The 17,971-nt window shown below is 51.5% G+C and overlaps 2 protein-coding genes across 2 annotated transcripts in view; both read left to right on the top strand.

Moving 5' to 3' along the window:
* The window catches only part of Pi3k21b (phosphatidylinositol 3-kinase regulatory subunit alpha), a 344,756-nt gene that overhangs the window by 104,970 nt on the left and 221,815 nt on the right, over nt 1-17,971 (top strand). The window lies entirely within an intron of this gene.
* Gfrl (Glial cell line-derived neurotrophic family receptor-like) overlaps nt 1-17,971 on the top strand; it is a 203,248-nt gene that overhangs the window by 66,133 nt on the left and 119,144 nt on the right. Inside the window, exon 3 of the mRNA XM_076895575.1 lies at nt 14,191-14,313. Coding sequence (XP_076751690.1) covers nt 14,191-14,313 — 123 coding nt within the window. The remainder of the gene's footprint in view (nt 1-14,190; nt 14,314-17,971) is intronic.

A 17,971-nucleotide genomic window follows, 5' to 3' on the forward strand; every position in this document is an offset into this window, starting at 1 on the left:
GACTTCGCGAGACGATCCGACTGTCGGGCTTTAAATCGAGATTGCGCGCCGATTCCGTTGCCATCGAAGCGTCGAGGAACTCCGAAAGTGTCTATCAGAGGCGGTTCAGATGTCGACTGGGGCGGCGAGGAGATTCAGAAGCAATTTTTCGAAAATTTCACGACGCCCCCGTGGCCGGTCACGTCGTTCTTACCCAGGACAGCCGCCTAAGCGAAACGTCGATCGGCGTGAGTAAGACAAGTGCGAAAGTAACCCCCTGTCCAATCAATCTTACGGTATATCAAACCCCATCTCGTTCCCAGCTCGAAGCCCCGGGAAACGGTCCCCCGTCCGTTCGTTCCTCGTTTCCCAGCCGAGCGGCATCTTTCATCCCTTCTTCCGTTCGACGCGCCTTTCTTCCGCCACTCCTCGGTCACCGCGAAATCCTCCGCTGACAAAAAGAGCGACACGTTCCAGGGTTGTTATCCACGGGTCGGCGAGCACCGACCGCCTGCAAAAAACCACGCGCCACAGAGCTCACTGTATACGCCGCGCTCGGATTGTTATCCGTCGACTGATAGCTGAACGTCCGCCGTTCCACGACGGCGAAAAACTTCCTCGACGTGACCGCCACTTCGGATGGATGGCTCATCTCCAGTCGACGACGTTGCGCGTTTACCTTCACGCTCGCAGACAGCCTACGCCTGTCGCCAAAGACAGCTCTTAGAGGGGTGCGAGACGAGGGTGGGAATTCTGCGAATCCCTCAGACGGTCGTAGACATTTTTTCCCGACCTCATCTTCGAGGACGATCGAGTTTATCGTTCGTACATCCGTCTCGTTGAAAGAATTGATGTTATCCAGTGAGACGGACCGAGGGAACCGCGATACGAGGACGACGTTGACGAGGGGTGGTTTCGCGGCTGGTTTGAAGCGCCTCGTGCAGGAAGAGGTTAGGGGCGCGTCTTTCGGGAGGATCGAATTGTTCTGGTCGTCATTCAAATTCGTTTAAGCTTCCGTCTCGACAAGTGTAGAGGCTCTTCAGGTAGCGTCTTATCTCTCGTTGGTTGGGAGGCTACCGGATCGATCTTTCTTCTTCGTTCAGCGACGAGCGTCGTTCGAACGGCAAAGAAGCGCAAACTGTTCTTCCACGAGCGAGTCGACGGATTTCCTCCTTTCGTCCCGTTGAATGAGATCCCCGTGAATTCAGTCCTCGATTTTCCACCGGTTTTTTTCTTTTTCGTCCATCGAAACGTCCGACGGCCGGCTCGCGCGCCGTCGTTCTTTCTTTCTGACAAATTAATTTCAATCCTTAGTTAATCCCGGGGGTGGATCATCGCGAGCAATTTCGATGCGGGAACGTCACGTCGCTTTTCACGTCGAAATTCGTTTATTGTCGCTGCCAGTGTATTTTTCTCCGATTGAAATAACCACGGCGAACGATCCATCATGCGATATTAAATCTCGCGAGCTCTGAAAATAACCGGAAGAGCGTAGGGGGGAGCTGGTAGCGGCGAGTCTACGTGTGCGCCCGTGTCTGTACGCTCGCAGGCTTTTGTCGTGCCCCGCAATTAAATTGTTCCCTTCGTTCCTCGCTCCGTCCTCCGACAGGATCTCTTTCGAGCTTCTCCTTGTTTTCATGCTACCTCGAGAGGAGGGGGCTGGACGAAGAGTGCCCGCCCGCCGACGTCGTTCATTAGTTCGAGTGATTTAGTACGGTTTTCTTCGCAGGGCCACGCAAAGAAGAGGCAGGTAGAGCTCATCGCGATCGCGTGTTCCGCTCGGTCGCGAGAATTAAATGAAACCCCGGTCCCCATCCCCCACTGCTGACCGGCAGCCCTTTGTTTTTCGCGTACCAGCTTTGCAAATTGGACTCTTTAAAAGAGCTCGAGCTCGAGCGGACGAGCACAGTTACACACTGGTTAATAATTCCGACGAAACCATCGGCTTCTGTCCGCCTCCGTTACCAGCGTTTACGCGAATATCGCGTCGCGATCAAACTTTCAAACCCCGCTCGACGAGCGACGCGAAAGCGATCCGCGAATCGAGCACTGCGACCGTTCCGCGGGTTTCAAGAATTTCGATGACCGCCCGCGGAACGGATCCATTAATCGACCCCCATAAATCAGCACGGGGGACGCTGGCCCCCGCGTATGCGTGGATTAATCATCGTAATTAATGGTTTCAGCCGGACGAACGGATCGGAGAGCACCGGCTCGTACATATTAATTTTATATCGCGACGCGTCTGCATTCTGATCGCGCGTTTCAAAATTTCACGTTCCATCCTCGAACGGAATATCGCGGGTCGAGATATGATCGCGTAGAAGGGTCGACTGTGGATCGGTTCACCGATCATCAAGCGACCCGTCGATCGAACCATTCGAACTGATCATCGAATCGTTCTGTCGATCTTGCGCGCAATGGTACGCGACGAACGTTACCTTTAATTCTGTGCGGGGTTTTCACCTTTGATACTCCAGCTCGGAACGACGTTGTGCAACGAGCGTTTACGAAAATTACCACACCGCGAAAGGCAGGTTAATAGCGGAGATTTAATGAAAGTAAATCGCTGGGAACTGGCGGCGCAATGAGAGAGCGCAGTTCGAGGGGGATGAAAAATACCGCGAAGCGGAGGGCTGCTGAGTGACGGTGCATTATTTAAGCGAGTCGAGATGCTCCTCGTCGATGAAAGGAGCTGGAGGACGGTCGGAAGTAGAGGCTGGCTGTGCAAGAAGCGGCGTATAAAGGCACGGCGGACGTTTGGTTGGTACGCGGGCTGGGATCGAGTTTAATACTGGGCCATTGGCTGGTGTACCGCTAGGAGCGCGGTGCGTTTAAGAGACATCGCATTACGGCAAATCCATCGTAAATAGCTGGGCCAAGATGAGATCCGGAAGGAGGAACAACTCGGAGACGGAACGCCGCTGCGCTTCCGGTTTAAGGATTTTCACGTGCAATTTAACTGGATTCCATCGTCTAGGAGCCCTGTATGCGTATCCACGCTCGCGTTCCTCTCGTCCGCGCAAACCCTGCCGCGGCTCGCGATCGCATCGAGAGGACACTTGGAAGTCTGACAGCGGGGCGATTTCCATCCAGTGGAATCGGGCTGAAGCGTAAGAATTTTATTATTAATGGAACGTCGTCCTCGCGAAACGACGGGGATGGTCGTCCGTGGAACGATTGGATTTCTCTCTCATTGATTTCGGGATTATTGTCACTTTGGGTGGTTCGAATGGTTCCTATTTTCCTGTCTCCTGGTTTTCTATCGTCTACGAGATCGAACGAGACTAGTCGCAGAGTGAAAGTGATCCTTCGACGATGTTTTGCGAACGATCAATAACGCGCGAGACGCAGAGATTCCTCGATCGGAGAGCTGTAAAAAATGAACGTGCAATCGTCGAGCAGTTTTCGTTATCGCGTGCAATTTGCAAACGCGATCGGTTCCCGTCGTCGTCACCGTCCCACGGAGAAGCAGATTGCCTCGGGAAGAAACTCGAATAACCGTCTATCGTCCGGCTGGAATGTCCCGCGTTCCTTCGACGTCGCGGAAACAGCGGCCGTGAAATGAGACGAAATGAAATCGATAATGGGGGGTACGCTCGTGCGCGAATCGTCGCGAGATAAAAGCTGTTAAGGAGACAAAGTGCGGCCGGGAAAAATAACAGGAGCGGGCGGGCAGGGCGCCTTCCACCCGCGGGGACTCGAGGCGGAGCCGAGTTTCTGGCGCCAGCGAACTTTTAAAAACGTCCCCACAGGCCGAAACTAACTTACGGAAGCGTCGCACCGTTTCCTGCAACGCGTCGCTGTCCTCCTCGCAGACTTCTCGATAGCGATATGGCCAACTTTCGACCGGAAACTGTTCCCCTTTTTCATGCACAGCATCTAGACGTTTGTACGCGCCAGATGCATTATCCTGCGGGGTGGAAGAACTCTTCCACCCTCGCCTCGCGTCTCCGCTCGACGACGTGCACGCGCGTCGTTTTTATCCATCGAATCGATCAGAATTTAATGGAACATCCGTTTAAAGCATCAGTATGGATCAACGTTTGTGTGCACCTCCATAAGCGACGGCGTTGAACGGGTTCTCGTAACCCGAAAACTGGCGAGAGAGAGGAGGCACGGAGGGTAAAAATAGGGTGGCAAGTCGTTCGTGCACACGATAGGTTCCCCCCGTGGCACGGCGGCGACAAATCGATTCGTGCCTGGCAATTAAAGTCTTCCACGTTGGCGTGTGCCTAGATGCGATCATTATCTGCGCCGTGATTGGCCTATCACCGTCGAGCGCACCCCTTGCGATGGTTTTTATTCGAACGTATCGGGAACTTCTCGTTGATCCAATAACGAAACGCGCATAAGCGTGGCGAAAAGAAACGTATCCACGTCGAAACTTCGTACGAGCCATTTCCGTTCCGAGGCCGTTTGGAGAACCAGACGATTCGAGCGTCGAACAGTTGTACGCAAACGGTATTTCATCGCGCGAAACTACTTAATCTTCCAATGAACCGCGCGATTTCATAAATAATGCATTGTCTTCGATCAAAAGCAGAGCCTCGCTAGCCGGCAATTATTCATACCAGTAAATTATTATTACGGCCTGTCTCGATATTCCGGCCGCTGTTTACCAAATTCGGTGTATCGCATGGGTTACCTGCAAATCCAGATCGTCCCCTGAATTATTCAACCCGCCGTCGGGTCGTTGAACGGGGTAAATAGGTTCATTCCTCGTCGAAAAAATATATAAACGTTTGATTTTTCTTTAGTCGAGCTGCTATTTAAATATGTACGCTTTTATCTGCCACCCGTAATTCGTTTATTCGTTCATTAGTCGGAATAAAAAATTTCTCACCCCCGTTTAAACGTCGGAAGAAGGCGCGAGAAGTCATCGCGTTCGTTAATCCGAGCGGTTTTCAACGTTAATTAACCCAATTCCGATTTTCAAGCGGATTCTTTCGCGCTCGCGATAGGTTTTTCTACTTGTGCGGGCCAATTTAAACGGATCGAGAGACGCGCAGCGTTCGCTCGGGCGTAACGCGTTCTCGTTATCGGTGGTACGGCTGCGTATTCTCCTTTGGACGATTATATTCGTCGAAATAATAACCGTGGCTGACCTAACTCCGGGGTCTGCGGCGGCAGCCACGGTTCAACGGGCGAACGCTTTTCAGCCGGAAGCCTACACGTGCCTTCGTTATCCGGGAAGGTCTTTCACCTCGTCTCGTTGAGCCTCGACAAAGTCGTAGCCGCGATTTTTCGAAACGTCGACTCTGATTCAACTTTGAACCGGGCGAGCAATGCGGACGCCGCGGAAATTTCGCGTGAGAAATTAATTGGGCCACTTTTCAAGCATCGAGCTAACGACGCGACGCGACGCGCGTCCTCTCGTCGAGCCCTCTCGCAGGGGAGGCAAATCCGCGTGCCTTGGAATCGGTAATGGAAATCGGTGCGCCATCGACCGAGAGCGATCGTAAAACAATCGCAAATAAAGTAATCATTTTACCAAGTCCCAACGCGGCTCGTCCCCGGACAAAGGCAGAAGGAAAGCTAAACTACTTTCGGTTTAATTGAATTCAACGATGTATCATCGCCGACGCGTGCCCGGATCCGTTCGCGTTGTAATCCCGATTTATCCGAGCGTGCATCGCCGCCGAGCGGAATTCTATCGAAATTAAATTTTCGACGCAATTGACAACCTCGATCCCAGCGAATTCATACTGTCCACGCAGATGGGGTGTTCCATCGTCACAAAGGGGATGGTTGAAAAAAAAAAAAAACAAAAAGAGTAGGGAAAAATCGAGGAGCTCCGAGAGAAACGAGCGAAACGCATTAATAACTATCGTCGATGGGCAGGTATATTAGTTCCCTTTTTCCCACAATGCCGCTGTCATAGAAAGGCTCAATCGTGGAAACGATCGAAAGAGCCAGCGACTCTTTTCCTTTTTTTTTTTTTTTATTTGTTCCACGCGAAGGAATCCCGTTGTTTCGCGAAATGCGATTATGCCGGATGATTAGCTGAGCACGATAACATCATCAGCGCGGCGATCATACTTCGCAACGGGATCTGGATTTATTCCGGCGAGACAGCGGGGCTTACACGACCGTCTGTCGAAATTAAACGGGGGATTTCGCGTGCCCGTTGACCCCCTTTGCGCCCTCGTGTCCGCGTCGCGTATGTTACACGCGCTTCCACCGCCTCTCTCTCTTTCTCTCTCTGTCTATCTTCCGCTGGCGAACATTTTAATCGCGTTTCACCGAATTCCACCGGAAATCCGTAGCAAATCCGCGAGGCGCGTACACACGGGACAGTGATTTTTCGCGCCAGTGCACGCGTCGAAACGATAATCCCGATGCTTCTTCCCGGATTTCCTGTGTACGCGATTCCTTCGACAACGACTGGATCGACGAGGGGACACAGTGTCGACCACGACTTCCGCTGCACTCGTTCTTGGCTCTCGCACGATGGCGTCCGTCTGTTTTGGGAGGGCGCGACCCATCGGAACGAATTTCCACTCAACTTTTAATTCAACTCTGTGGTCGATTAAAACGTTGCCTTTAATTACCGCGTTACGCGCAACGAGCTACTTCGCGCAGGCTTTTTGCCCAGCCGCGCAAAAATACGATGCTGCGAGTTTAATGATAATTGATTTAAATGCACGCGTGCGGGGGATTTCGGTGTACCGTTCCTCCGAGAGCTGGCAACGGCCATTGGAAACCCGGAAATACGCAGTTCGATGCCCTTTAGCCCCTCGAAAAGGGGCTCGCCACGCGTGGACCACAGGACCGCGTACCTACGATTAATTCGATCCGGATACAGAGTACGCGACAGATCGCCGCGAGCTGGACAAAGTCAAAGGAAATGTATCGGTTTATGGAAAATTTGCGCGTTGAAAGTGGCGCTGAGCTCGCGCGTTCCTCTGCTGCTAACCCACGCTTAACGAACAGAGCCGATTTTAACCGTTCGAGCGTCGTGGATGGCTCTGAAAAATCCGCTGGACAAACGCGCAAGCTAGTTCGCTCGCGGAGAAATTCTACAAAATCTGGCTGTGGATCTATGGCTCTCTGTGATGGTGGCTCGCGACACAAGATTCGAACAGCGAGCGATCGAGCGTGAAATTCGCGGAGGAAAATCACCAGCGTGAATTCCAACGACGTTTAAGCATGGTCGAGAACGACAACATCTCATGATCCCCTGGTCAGCGTAGGATGAACAACGGCGGCGTACGAGTTTCCTGCCGGACCGATAATTGAAAATCACTGTCCCACATATCGATTCGCAGGACCGTGGCCGCTGGTGAACGCGGCTACTTCCTCGTCCCGTGCGCCTCGTCGAGGGCCACCCTCTTTCTCTCGTCGAACGCCACCCCCTCGCTCGATCGACTGTGGCGTCCATCGACGGGTAAACGGAGTTGCGAATTTCGCGGACGAATTTTTCGGCTCGTTTTATTTGTTTATTAAACGGACGACGCGGAGGAAGCCTACTGGCGAGTTACGAGACGCGATGCAGAGGCTGTTCCGTGGCGGGCGGTTACAAAAACGAATCACGCTCGATAAAAGGGTAACGAAAACGGGCACAAAGCTGGGACGAAAATCGGAATAACGAAGTTGCGGGGTCCAGCGACGGCGAGGGGTGGTTTCCGCCCGTTGATGTTATCAAAGGAACGACAGATTGCATCGAACTACCCGCGTTGGTCGAAAGATTGTCGGAAAAAATGATGCGAAATTGCGTTGCATGCGATCGATGGGTATTCTTGCCTGGCTTCTGTCGCGAGTACTCGAGTTGCACGTCGGATTCGTCGTGCGTTTCGAGAGGGATGGGGGAGCCCTGTGTCGTTCATAATTGGAAAGGAAGATTAGTCGTTAATCGTCCGGCAGTTTCTCTCGTTTGTCGTCGATTCGATGCTTGCACCCGGAGTCCGAATTAAATCGGATTCCGTTACTCGCATTAACGTCCTCCGTTTGGCGACTCCGATGTAAAACAGATTCGGTAAAAAGCAGAGTTTCCAGCGGAATAAACGCTCCGCTAGTTTCGTACGCTGCGATTGTGCTCGCTGGACCAGTTTACTTCCGTCCCGATTGCGGAACGTGTTTCCAGGATGAATCGAAAAATGTGTCCCGCTACTTTTTCCAAGTAATCTGCACAATTTGATCAGCTGCGAAAGAGACTCTCGAGATATCACGCGATCGACGTGTATCAGCGAAACGTTAATGCTTGCGAGATCAAATGGTGTAAATGATCGTTCTGTGTGCATCATCGTATGTTTCAAAGAGGAAACTAGGAAGACGACAGAAGTGTTTAAAAGGAATTCGAAGGTCTCTCGAAGCACTCCTTAGCCATTGATCGTCGATATTTATCCATTAACCGATCGAGAACGCCAACGCGAAGGAACAGGCACGATCGAACTCGAAGAGAGCGTCCGCGTTTTCAGGCACAAATTGAGCCTGTAATTCGATTCTCTCGAAACGAATCGAACGGTCAGGCGGTTCCCGGCTCTCCTGGCGGATATCGTTTTAATTACCAACGGTATTTCTGGTATTTATCGGGCCACTTTTGCGATACATATTCAATACGCCGCGCCTGTTGATTAATATAAAATTCTTTTTCCGGCTGCGTTCGAACGGGCGAACGAGAGAATCGCTGGCCGGCTGTTTATCCGTATCAACGTGTCATATAATGACCGGTCGTTTATACAACGTAAATAATTAAAGGGCATCGGTTTATTAAATTGTCTATTGTTCGACTGCACCGCGATAAACCAACTAGCAACGCGGATCATTCGCGCAAACGAGGTGGACGCGATCGTTTCTGTACTCGTTCGATGATTTTAACCGAAATCGGATAATAACCGATTTTCATCGACATAATTATCCGGTGATACGATTATCAAGCGCATCTGACGCGAACCTTCTGTCCTATCCGCAACGCGGTACCACCCACCAACTATTTAAAAGAACTTTCAACGTTTGTCCATCCGTTGTATCGAGAGAGAGAGAGTATCGATAGTAAGCTTTAAATACGATCGTGACGTAGTTGTTGCTCCGTGGAATACGTTTGTTATTGTCGTTATTGAGGAGGAACTGTGGGCCCAGCGAGCGTTTCCGATAGCATCCGCCGTGGAGGGAATCCGTTTCGTCCGGGAAAAGAAAGAAACGCGACGCGGAACGTGTAATATCGACTCGCTTAAGCGCGGCTAGCCGGATCCGTGGGGGATGAAGAAGGGGGTTGGGAAAGGCGGCCGAACAACGGGCCAGGAGGGTCGCGCGCGCGCGTGAGCGCGACCCAGAGGACGGGCGGAAGTAACTGCTCGAGCGGAAGTTCCAATTGCCAGCTAGATCTATATTTAATAAGACAGGAGAGTTATACTTTCTGCCGGGCGTCGTAACACGGTTCGAGTGCAAAAGTTTCGACCCACCCCCCACTGGCAACCCCCGGACACCCGCCTGGAATTATCTCTGCCACCTTTCGTCCACCATCGTCGAGATAATTAAATATATCCCGCGCACCGAAGTGCCCAAATGGATTTCCTCCGAGCGGACCATCCTGCGATAAAGGATTTTCCGCCGTCAGGCTACGCTCCGAATTGAAGGGAAAAAGTTCCCGCCCCGGCTGTCTTTGCGCGTTAAGTCCGCCTTATTACCGCAATCTCGAACCCCGATCGATACGCACCGGCTCTCTTTGACACCCTCGCGGATACGCTTCCGGAATGCGTGTATTCGTTCGCGAGATTATTGAAATCGCGAGAAAAACAATCAGTGATCCCCGGCTATTCGATGAGGAGAAGCTGGAAGCTGGATTACGGTGGCTCCTTGCGGCGATTCGATCGTTAAGGTAACCCGGACCCGGTACGCGCGCTGGACAAATACCAGCGGTGTTTACTTTGAATAAAACCGTTCCGATTCGAGGGCGGGGGACACGTTCTTGCGAGAGTTCGAAAACCGCGGGCACCCGGTTTCAGCGATTCGAACAAAGTCAGCGGATTTTAATCAAACGCGCTCCCGTTTTTCCACGCGCGCTGTGCATACACAACGCGAGAGGGGGTGCGAGAGTTCCGGCGGAGAACGCTCGCGGTTGTTCGCGTGCAATCCCGTTCGCTTCTTCCCGATAACGAACTGTTTGTCGTTCGTAGGAAAATAGCTGTTCTAATTTCCCGGGGCGCGCGAACGCGGCCACGGAAGGCCAGGCGAAAGACCGTGCGACGAGGTAATAATTTTGCGCTTCGACAAATCCGATTTATGGGCGAACGCGGGGAAATTCAACGGCGTAGACGGTTGCTTAGGCGCGAGGAGAGGCGGCGCTTTAGGAAATTGTCGCAAGGGCTGCAGCCCTCCCGGGAGGCGCCATTAAGTTTCACTTTTTTCCCTTCTTTTTGTGTCCACCATCTCCCTGCCCCCTCGCAATTGGATTAGCCGCGCGAACTTCCGCTCCGTGAAGTTAGCCACGAACGAAGGACGATAATTATTATGCCGCATAGCGCGACACGGCTTGCGCCACGGCACTGCGACAACCAGGTGCTCTGGGACCTTGTTCCAGTCCACTTAATTCGCAAAACCATCTTTGATAAGCACCGTACCACGGTTCCGTCTGCTTCACTCGGCTACCACGCCGCGCGCGAAGCGTCTTCGAATTTTTACCACCCCGTTTTTCCGCCCCGCTAATGGCCAAAGGGTTGGCAATCCGACGATAACGTCGAAGTTCTTTCGAGCACGGTCGCGCTGGTTGTAACGAAAGCAAACAAAGTTGACGTGCACGAGAAAGGAGCGCAGGATCTCTGGCACGATTCGAAGGCTGAGCACGTATTTCAAAGCCGGCGCGGTCGGTCAGAAATTAGTAATACGCCACCCTCGCGAAGCCCGTGGGGGGTCTACGAGTTTTTAATTTATTCAACGGAAGTTTCGCTAGAACTCGCGAGCTTTTCAGAATCAGAACTGAATACCGACCGACTATTCGACCGAGCAACATTCGCCATTTCCACGTCCGGTTTCGTTCAATCGTGCTAACTAAATTGTCCTTGGAAGACACTGGAAACATTCCAGCGTCCATGGAACTAGCTCAACGATCCCCGTTAACCATTTCTCTGCTGATAAATCCGCTGGACAACGGTACGCTATACTCGTCATCGATCGTTATTACCTGCGTTAATTACCCAGCCTGGAACTACCCTAACCAGGGGTGATTACGCTATCTGGCCACTCGTTACGCGTTACTATCCCAGCAGCCTCATCGATACGGCTGCGAACCAGATTACGGTTGTGCAAATGGCAATGGTTCATCGTCTCAGCGACCATCGCGTGTCCATATAAATCGTTCCACCCTCGAGTTGACTGTGAGATTCTTTCGCGAGTCGACGACGTTTCATTTTCGCAAGCTCCTCGTTCGATTATGGCGAACAGAGGGATGAAACACGTCGCGGAATTTCGAGGTCCATCGAGAGCGAAGGGTTGCTGAACCAGGACGAGCTCCGTATCGGGATTCATCAAATTTATCGTATCAAGTTCGGTACCGCGCGGCAATTAACGAACTCCGTTGGAATTACTCCGCGGATTGTATTAGCCCGTCGCTGATAATAAGGATATGGAGCTGGAGCGCTGGAATATCGCGTTACTCTGCCGGAATATTACCGATATCATCGAATGGTTCCGTTAAGTAACGCGATCGTTCGTGCCGCGTCAGTTCAGCGCGAGTAACGCGTATAGATTTTTCGACTCGCAAGGGGTACGATCGTGGCCGCTGGTCGGTTCGAAGCGATACGGGGGTCGCGAGTAAATCACGATTAATCGCAATTTCACGGACGTCCCCGCGTAAGTCACGAAATTAATGTAACGTTATAACTCGCGATTACACGCCAGTTACCGGTATCTCTCCGCTTGTTACGCGTTGCCAGCGTCTGGCTGCGCTTTATCGCGCGGCGCGTATCCACCACGCTCGCTGGAGTCGAACGGGGGTGGCGTCGATCGAAACGGAAGGTTGCGAAACGTTCGAACGATTATAGGGGGTGACGCGGATCCTTGGCAATTTACTCGAAGCAGCTCGAGTCGTTAATTCACGAGTGAGTGTCGTGAAAAATTCTCCTGCCTTGGCATCGACGCTCGAACTATGATCGATGGGCTCGTTTCGCGAGCGGTGGATCGATGTGGGTCACGAGCACGCGTTAGCAAACGGGCCGATTGGGTGTCACGCGGCTCGTTCGGCCGCGACGTTTCATTTTTCTCGCGTTCAGAGGTTTATCCTCTCCTTTGAACGGGCGAACAGGCCTGTCACGCGGAGGCGAGGCGAGGACGGTTTTTCCACCGCTCGCGTTTAAAAACCAACGTTTGCCTACAAGGCAGCGCGTCGAAAAAAAATGACGCCCTTGGTAGGTGGGAATAATTATCCGGCTGAAAGGTAACCGTGGACGGAAGAGCGGCGAAAGTCGAGTGGAAATATTGTTTTATGCTGGTAACACGCTTCGCGTTAACCGCTCGTTGTTATTCCTGTTAAATACCAGCGTTCGGTTGACGGAATAGGAACGGTCGATTGCCGTGTCCATTCCTCTGCCCCGGAGATATTCGAAAAACGCGAGCCTATGTAAATTTTAAACGAGAAGCAGTCAACGTAGCTCGCGGCACGAGAAATAGATTTATAGCTGAAACTCGCGAAATGATATGATGGGGGATGCGAGTGGAAGTTACCGTTCCGCTGGGAACGGTTCCGCGGCACGAAATTAACTCCGCGCGGTATTAATTTCCACGTTCGATTCGCTGTTTGTCGAAACGTCGACGCGAGACGTTAGAGAATCGTCGTTAAAAATAAAAAACCACCAACAAAGAGTAAATCTTGCAATCGAGTCGCGAAATTTCATCCCTCAAAGACGCGGACGCGTTCCTCAGGAGCGTCACACTACGCTCATGAACGAGCGTTCTCACGCGTGTGTAATATTCCACTTGCGTTTACGAGTCCTCGTGCGCAGTTGTGCTCGAAATGTCCTGTTTACTAGACACGCGTCCGTTTTTCGAGGTTGTTATTGTGTTTTGGCGGGCGATAACGTAATGGCCGCGTAGCTCATGAGCGTCAGTCGCGCTTCTACGCCTCTACGTTACAGATAGTGCGCGTTGGACATTTCTCATGCTCTTTGACCAGTCGTATTCGAAATCTATCGAGTGCGGTTAATTCTGAAGCAGCCACGTCGATGGAACGAGGGGAGGGAGCGAGATCGGTGAGTGAAAAATGTGGAAGTAGTGAAATCCGGAGCGGAAGTGGCGATCCTTAGCCTGGTCGAACTCGATGGAGTGGCGCCGTGTTAAAAGGCTCGAACTCGATTTACGATTCGAAAAGTTCGTCCATCTTTCGCGTTGCGACTGCCACGAGAGAGAGAGAGAGAATATATATGTATGTATATATATACGAGATAGCGAACTCTCATTTTTTTTTTCTTCCTTTATGCCTGTTTCCAACGGCAGTGAACGTTTCGTAATTAATTACAGCGGCGGGGCGCGCTCTCTTCTTCTATCGACTTCCGTTTCGCGAGTGGCTCGTAAAAATCCGTGAAAGTCCGCGCAGTTTCCCCGCCGCTCCATTTTCCGCCTCCACCCGCCGCCTCCTTCCCGTTCGCCACGTCTTTCGCTCTCCTGGCTGACGATTGCCGCTTTTTAAACGTCGTCACGAGCCTTTTTTTTTCATCAGCCGCCAATGTAAATACGTCAGAGGCAAATGAATAGCGTCGAGGCAGTTGATCGCAAAGGACAATTCGCTCGAACGGAAAATCGCGATCGCCTCTCGCTTTCGCAACGATCACAGCAACGGGATGGTCGGTTTATTTCACCGCCATGACGGAGGCTTAGGGTGGAGCGAAATTGTTTCGGATCTTCAACTGCAATATCAATTATTTGTTTATCCCGATCGACGCATCGGCGGTCGGGCCATGTGAAATAAAAATAATTCCGCTCCGCTCTGTTCGCGATGGCCACGTCAATTGTTTACATTCTCGATTTACTCGATGAACAAACGCGATTTTTCGTGACTGAATTACCCCGTTAATGCCGCTCGTTCTGTCCATAAATAATAAAAATGCTTTGTCCTCGTTCGACGTTTCCGCTCTCAGCGTTTCCGATCGACCCTCCCGCGGAAGCATCGAAATTTCGGTTCGTCCTGTTCCTTTCCTCGTCCACGGCGATTAGAAACATCCCATCGCGCTATAGACTCGTCTATAAAATACTTTATCGTCACTTTATTTCTGCTTCCAGGCTCAGACATCAAAGTACCAGTCGCCATACTGAACTGTCTTTACGCGCGTCAATTGTGCTTCGAGGATCCATCCTGCAGCGCCATTTTGGAGATCATACCGAGGGTCTGCGGTCCGGAACTGGGTGAGTACCAAGAGACACAGTTTCCTTCCTCTCGACGGACGTCTGTCGAGGCGTGGAACCGTTTTTTTTTTTTATTAGCCACGATCAATTCGTAGAGCCTGTAACGTTTCCGTTAGAGGCGGTGATCGATTTTTCCGCCCTGCTCGAAACTCGGGGAAATCGTTAGAGTACCTCTAGTGTTTTCCTTGATTTAAATAATTGCTCTCGAGGGTGCGATTGGATCGAACTAGGGGCTGGCGAGGTCGGAAGGTGTCGAGTAATGGTGTGGCTGGTTTCGGGGCTACGGTCGACGACCTTCTCCTCTTCGAATACTTCTTCTTCGTCTCCTCTTCCTCTTCTTTTTAAGCAGAAACCGGAAATTCCTAATGTAACAAGACCAGATCGTTGATTTCTCGCTTTTTTTATGTTATTTCCACCAAGCAATGCTATTCTATACACGTGACGTCAATTGATCGAGATAAGAATCATAAATTATATCGACATCGGGTGTCGATAATCTAATTGTAAACTCGTGACCCATAATTTCGCATCGACGAGCTCGTATGAAATTGCAGGCACTATTTCGACGCGATATCTCATCTGGTATGTCTGAAAGTAGCCGCTCTCAATAATTGGGGTACAAATGATAGGGTTCGTTGGATATGTCGCGCGTGATCGACGCGATCTTATTAGAGAACCGATGACTCGATTCGAGATCCATCGCGATCCAAGTAAAATTTCGCGTCATCGAACGACGATAATTAGGGAACACTCGCGTGTATGATTTAATATCCACGACGCGTTGTGGCTTCCATTTGTGCGTGTCCGCAGTGATTTCCTATTTCAGGCTTCGTTCGCGTTCGACGAGCAATTAAATCCGAGCTGTAGCCGGATTAAATCTCGAATTTCCTGAATATAACTCCCCTAATCAGCTGCTCCCGCGTTTTCTTCCTCTTTTTTTCTTCAACATTCGCCTCTCGTTGCTGGGACTCGTAGTTTTACGCGCTGCGCGCGAGTTACGAGTTGAATAACTGCGTTACACCGCGGAGTTTTCTCTCGCTGGGCCCTGGAAATCGGGACCGTGAACGTAGCCAGCGAAAAAAAGAAGGGACGAGACAAAAAGTACAGCCTCCGTCGTCGTGGTAATGAAATTAGACGCGTTCCGCTCGAACGAAAGTAAAACGCGGGTAACGGTCGTTAAAGCGTGCTCTCTCGTAACGCGTCGCCGCTGGAAATGGGATTAATTTGTATTTAATTTACCGAGCAAACGAGGCTGGACCGTGGTGGTGGTGGTGGTGTGTAACGCGTGACGCAAAACACGAGCAAGGAAACTGACTCCGCGCGTGAACGCGCGCGTAATTGAGAAACAAAAACGCGGCTGGAGGAGAAAAAAACTGGGATCGACTGGGTTTCGAATTCTGTACAGCTCCTTTCAGCGTTCGCCGTTGCGCTCGCGCCGTGGCGAGACCATCGTATTTTCCCGGAAATTGATACGAAGCGTCGGGGGAGAATCGAGCGATTCCCACTGACCGGAATCTCGCGGTTCCATCCAGATTTATTATCGCACCCCCGACTCGACGATAGAAATTTCGATCTATTTCAGCAGCGGAACACCCTTTCCCTTTAAAAACGAAACGATCGCCGTAAATGGAAAGCGGAGAGCACTGCCTCGAAAAGAAGATCGCGTGATAAAACGGCGATAACGTCGACACCGGGTTTATTTTCCAAATTAGTACCTCCAGTCGAATTAATTAGAGCTTTTTCTCTCGCCTGGAAAAGTCCAACCAGTTGGGAGGGATTCAGGTCGAAATTAACAATTCTCGATTCAGCTGACGCTCGTGGCGTGGCAAAAAAAATCGACGAACACTGTAATTTTCCATTTCGCGATTTCGAACACGCGTACCCCTCCATTTTGTGTCCCTCGATACTCTCTCGTTCCCTGCAAACCTCGTCGAGCTCTCCACGCGCGGTTTATGATACAGCACGAGCGACGCTCGCGGGATATATCCGGTGAAAAGCGTTTTGCTGCGAGAGGCCTCAAAGCACAGTCATCAGCCGAGCTTTAATTCAACTTCAGGAAGGGACAGGATCAATCGGCTGGCCCACTATTCAAGTAAACCACGCTCCGCGGCCAGGCGGTTTACGCTGGTTTCACAACCGCCAAAGTAGCGGGGTGAAACGATTCGAAACGGTCGATAAAATTTCCTTTGAGTCCCTTTAAAAAGTGCCCGGTTAAACTGTCGGTTGTGTTCGCTCGCGAGTTCCGCGTAAACGACCGATCGTCCCGCGGCGAAGCTTCGAAACGCGGATCAGCTGATCGACGCCTACTCTGGATCGTTGGAACGATTAGAAATGAAACATTCGACGGTGTTATCGAACGATCGCTTTGGTAGACGCGCGAGATAGCGATGGTCGAGGGCGGGTCTGGTAATAGCGGGGTTACTTCCAGGCTGGTGATATTTCTAGGGTGGAACGCACGCGTGGGATCGAGCGCGCACGTAGTTTCGATATTTCAAGGCGGAAAGAGATTCGCCGGATAAGAACGGGGCAAGTAGCAGCAGCAGTATCGACTTCCTCGCGGGCGTATCGCTGGGGGAGGCTCGCGTAAATTCGAGCGGCCGAAAATTCTGCGACTCTGATCATTTTCTGAATACCCCTGGGAAATTCGAGTGAAAGCCGGTTCCGCCGTGTCTTTCTCTCCTCCTCGAGAGCTAGCCAGTTCCTCCTTTTATTGCGAGTTAGCCTGACTATTTTTATGGACCGTTTCGCGACGCCACTCTTCGCGTCTGCCTGTTCCTCGAGCGCTTTTCGTAGACGCTTTTCGTGCTTATCGTGGCGCGTAGGCGTAATTAGAATATCGTTAGTCGTAGCCAGTGAGAGGAGATAGTGGATTGCACAGCGATCCAGGTTATTATTGTAAATAACGAGAAATTTACAATCGACCTGGCGCGACAGTGTCCCAGCGTTTATGGTATTCGCGTGTTCGCCGACTCGTTGGATCCGGCGATGGACGTTCATCGAGCTCGTAATCATCCGTCCATGAACAGAGCGCGGCCCCTGAAACACGAATCGGGATATCGACCCGTGTCGAGGCTGCCTGCAATCGCAGCGAGCCGAAATTTCGGCCGCGAAACGCGCGGAGATAGGTCAGCCGGAAGTTGTCGATACACTCGACGCATTCGCGGCCGCGTCGGTGTTCCTTTCAGACGAGCGTGCGCCCCCCCGATTCCATCTGCGCGATTACGCTCGTCGAACGCGTCGATCTCGACGAGCTGGAATCGTCTGGCTTGGAATTAACGATCGTTAAACAGAATCGACGATCTTGCATTCTGCACTCGCGACGGGCGGGATGGAAGTTTCATTTTTACGTCGTCGATCGTGTGGAATTTGCTCGTCTCGAAGTAACAGACGCGGAGGAGAGCGCGTAAAAGATGCAATATCAATCGAACGAGCGATTTCGAGCGAATCGTCCAAAGTCGGTGGAAAAACCGGGCTGAGAAGCGCAAGAAACGTGTCGCGTTTGGTAGCAACGGTTCTCCAGATCGTTAACATCCCCCGAGCAACCACTGTAGCCGGTGTAATCTTATCCGCGACCCTTATTTCGCACGCTAGTACCCCATACGATGAATATTGTCGACCATAGCGAACCTCCATTTCGCCAGGGTCTTATCGATGAAAA

The sequence above is a fragment of the Xylocopa sonorina genome, chromosome 5, assembly GCF_050948175.1.
Source record: "Xylocopa sonorina isolate GNS202 chromosome 5, iyXylSono1_principal, whole genome shotgun sequence".
In the NCBI taxonomy this organism is placed as follows: Eukaryota; Metazoa; Arthropoda; class Insecta; order Hymenoptera; family Apidae; genus Xylocopa; species Xylocopa sonorina.